This window comes from Panicum virgatum, chromosome 2N (genome assembly GCF_016808335.1).
Source record: "Panicum virgatum strain AP13 chromosome 2N, P.virgatum_v5, whole genome shotgun sequence".
NCBI classification, from domain to species: Eukaryota; Viridiplantae; Streptophyta; class Magnoliopsida; order Poales; family Poaceae; genus Panicum; species Panicum virgatum.
The window spans coordinates 11,850,911-11,854,391 of record NC_053146.1 but is presented as its reverse complement, the minus strand read 5'-3'; the positions used below and the strand labels follow the sequence as shown (position 1 = coordinate 11,854,391).

The 3,481-nt window shown below is 41.7% G+C and overlaps 1 protein-coding gene across 1 annotated transcript; it reads right to left on the bottom strand.

Annotated features, from left to right (window-relative positions):
- Positions 1-367: 367 nt before the first annotated feature.
- On the bottom strand, positions 368-2,697 carry LOC120662396 ((E)-beta-caryophyllene synthase-like). The gene is made up of 6 exons (XM_039941551.1): positions 2,550-2,697; positions 1,955-2,318; positions 1,628-1,846; positions 1,353-1,488; positions 1,004-1,255; positions 368-827 (listed from the first exon to the last, which is right to left on the bottom strand). The coding sequence occupies exons 1-6, from the start codon at positions 2,695-2,697 to the stop codon at positions 549-551; spliced, it is 1,398 nt and encodes a 465-aa protein (XP_039797485.1). The 3' UTR covers positions 368-548.
- Between the last annotated feature and the right edge of the window lie 784 nt (positions 2,698-3,481).

The following is a 3,481-nucleotide window of genomic DNA, read 5'->3' as shown; positions in this document are numbered from 1 at the left end:
GCTCTTCCTATTGTGTGACAACAGTTTCTATCGGCTCCTAAAGGATTGGTTCCTGGTTCTTATTTGTTATTACCACAGGAGAACTAACAACAGGTACTGTAACCACAATGACCTGCATTGTCGGTACAGCAGCAACGTGTATCGAGAAAGAATGGCTCCTGAATCATCAGAGTGGGAACATGTACCCGCTTCTCCTCAAGTTTAATTTCTCGCGCTACCATGCCCCCCCTGACCATCTCATCCTCCAAGAGGATGGCAAGTCTCGTTTCTATGAACTTCATATGTTTGTTAGGACAATAGAAACGATAACCTTTATATAGTTGGATAATGAAATGGCAACTGACTGTCTTGGAATCTAATTTTCCAATATTTTTAGAATATGGAAATTTATTTATGACAGTATGTTCTTCCACACCATCTTCTCATATATTATTTGAGAATCAATGAGGCAAAGTTTAACACGTGACTTATGTATTTGCAACATACATACATACATGCATGCATCCTGCTGAAATATAGCCCTATTTGGTGCTGGATCTTCAACAGATTCACACGGAGTTCACGTACATTGAAGTTATGGTGTCTTTGACACTGTATGGGTAGGTATACGCATCATCACACTTGTACATGTTATCCATTACTCGTGCAACGTTGACTGCCTTCTCCAAAAGCTCCATGGGTTGAGTCTTGTCTAGGCATCCCTGAACAATTTCCATCCATGCTTCATCAATTAGTTCTCGAAGCTTTTCATTGGCCTCCTCTACCGTGATCCCGTACTCCATGCAAGTTTGCACCGTGGATGCCACATACTTTGACACTTGTTCTCGCTTCAAGGGCAAAAAATTAAAGTAGTAATAAAAAAGTAAATTGTAACAGCAACTTTTAGCTGCTTCAACTGCAGGAGTATTTTCAATTCATGACTTGTACCATGCAATATGCAGCGAAGAAGAACACTATATGCCGAAGTAGCAGACAGAAAATGACTAATAGATGGAGTGCATACCTCATGTGACATGATGTCATTGCTAATGCGCCCAACGATACAAACAGCTCTTATCATTTCTGGATAGGAGAGAGCCCATTCAATGGCCACCCTGGTAGTTATGTCTCCCATTAAAATGAAAGTTATGTTCACTATATGCATACAAGCACTGTTGCCCACTGAAATTTGTAGGTGCTCTTTAACTTTTGCTGGTACATAGCGCTCATCGCACCATTTTCTTTCAGCACCGTAATGTTTGGCCATGTCAATAAACTAAACATATAGATGAGCACAATGTTAAACACAAACCCAAAACCATGTGTGTCTTTTGTGGTTTTTTGCATGTTGTGATGTTTGGAGCAAAACTTACCAGTCCCTTTACAAATTCAACATGCTTGTTCTTCTGAAGTTTTAACTCTTCCATGATATCACTTATAGTGTTGAGTATGAAGATGAATAATGCCTTCATGTATGCAGGCAATTTCTCAGCGGATTGTTTATCCCACCTATCATCCATTTTCAGCAAACTATATAGTTTGTCCCAGCAAAATAAAGAAAATTTAAATCATATATGATGTATAGCTTTTGTTCGTCATCCTTATATAATATAAGTACCATATAGATATTATTGAGCATTTGCCCAACCTTTCCAGAGAAGAAACGAATATATCATATTCTTCAGTTGTGCTATAGTTGTCACAAAAGTCGTCCATCAACGATAAAAGTTTAGACCATTTTACCAACATTATCCGGGCATGCGATTGGTGAGGCTCATAAACAACTCCAACCATCCAAAAATGCATCTCCACCACTCTATCCCGAGCAAATCTCGCATACGCTTGTGACTGGAGATCTTTCCACCATCTGTAAATTAAAGACTGAATACGATTAGCACAAGACAGTATTTTTTTTCAGTTCAGTAAACAAATACTTCAGGATGCAAAATAAAGGACATTGCTTGTCTCGTCTTACACTGTAAGAGCTTTCAACTCCTCACAATACAGAGGTTGCAGAATGTTATAGTCCAGCTTTGCAAATTCCAGTATGGTGTCATTTCGTGTAACCTTTTTCTCATACCAAGTTATATAGTGTCTTGCTTCCACTCTTTCGACCCTCCTGTAACTGGGTGTTTCCAATGTGTATTCCACCTCTGCTGCCAGCTCTGGGTCTAAAGTTTTAATCATAGACTGAAGGTGGCTCTTGGTGAAAGCCATGGCATTGTCAAGAATCTCTTCACTGCAAGTTCTGAGATGTGCAGCGTCATACAGCGCCAACAGACATTTGACATCATTACTTGTAAAGTTTCCTTGGTTATCTCTAAACTTCACAAACACATCTGCTTATATATAAACAAAAAATATAATGTTAATGAATCTAAAACGTTAGATGCCTAATTTTTCTTCCATGGGGCACGTTTTATTAAATTCAAAGTTTGTATACCAAGCAGATGCGTTTTTTTTTGTTCGAAGATCTAGCACATTAAATCCGGCATGTATTAATAAGAAGAAGAGACTCGGAGCATGCAGATGCTTAGTATAAGTTGTGTTACTATATATGCATGCCATACCAGAAGAGACATTGTACCGATGCTTTCTGAGCAAAAAGAACTCAAAGTGATAAATGAGTATGTGAACATACGCACGGTGGTATACAGATGAAGTGTTTGTGTGTGTGTGTTTATACCCATGTGCTATTCTATACCTTAGGTGGTCCATTGCTGTAATTTGTTCCTGTAGGCATGTAAGCCAATCTCCGGCAAGTTCAGCACTAATTCGTTGATCAGGGTCTTCGGTTCAACGTCCATGCATACTTGCCAAAGAAGAGACTTGCCAGTGCAATAATGAAACATTTGATTTTGTCCTGGTAGTATAGTTCCTGGCACCTTCCATTCTCAGGGGAAGATTTATTTTCATATGTGTTTGTTTCATGCGCATGCTGCCTCAGGCCCTCAGGCTTGCAAAACTCTGCTGAACAGTTTCCAAAAAATATATGTATATCGAGTAGTAGTGTGTGCGGTCATCATTTGGGGTGCCAATCCCACCCGACATATCAAATATACGTATATTGTGTACATAGTAGTGTGTGCGGTCTCTCGTTTGCCGTACCCTAATATAGGGCTGGCTAGCTAGCAACTAGGGCGGCGGACGAGGCTGCTCCGTGCAGGCCCTACTATTCAAATAGGGTCTGGTGGCTTCGGCTGTAGCCATGGATCAATGCAGGTTGCTTATTCCGTTCACTGGCGGTAGGCAAGCACCGTCATTGGCTTCATGCAACGGCAAGGGTCGATGCGGCGGCAAGCACCTCTACTCCAGTCCATGCCAGGAGGTAGCCCGCCGGACGCGGGCCTTCCGTCCCTCCGTCGCTCCCCTACCTACACTGTGGGGGCAGTGGCAGATCCAGGGCTGTTGAGGCAGGATCTAGCCTCGCCCGTGGAGGCGGTGGGATGGGAGGCAACCGTGGCATCTACAACACGCTGGTGAATGCTCGGTATAGGCTATT

Excerpts from the sequence above, each read along its gene's own strand:
- LOC120662396 (XM_039941551.1), bottom strand. The coding sequence starts at position 2,697 with ATGGACCACCTAAGGTATAGAATAGCACATGGGTATAAACACACACAC. Across the intron at positions 2,319-2,549 it reads TCGGTACAATGTCTCTTCTG|ATGTGTTTGTGAAGTTTAGA; the intron begins GTATGGCATGCA and ends ATATATAAGCAG. Across the intron at positions 1,489-1,627 it reads TTCGTTTCTTCTCTGGAAAG|GTGGGATAAACAATCCGCTG; the intron begins GTTGGGCAAATG and ends AATGGATGATAG.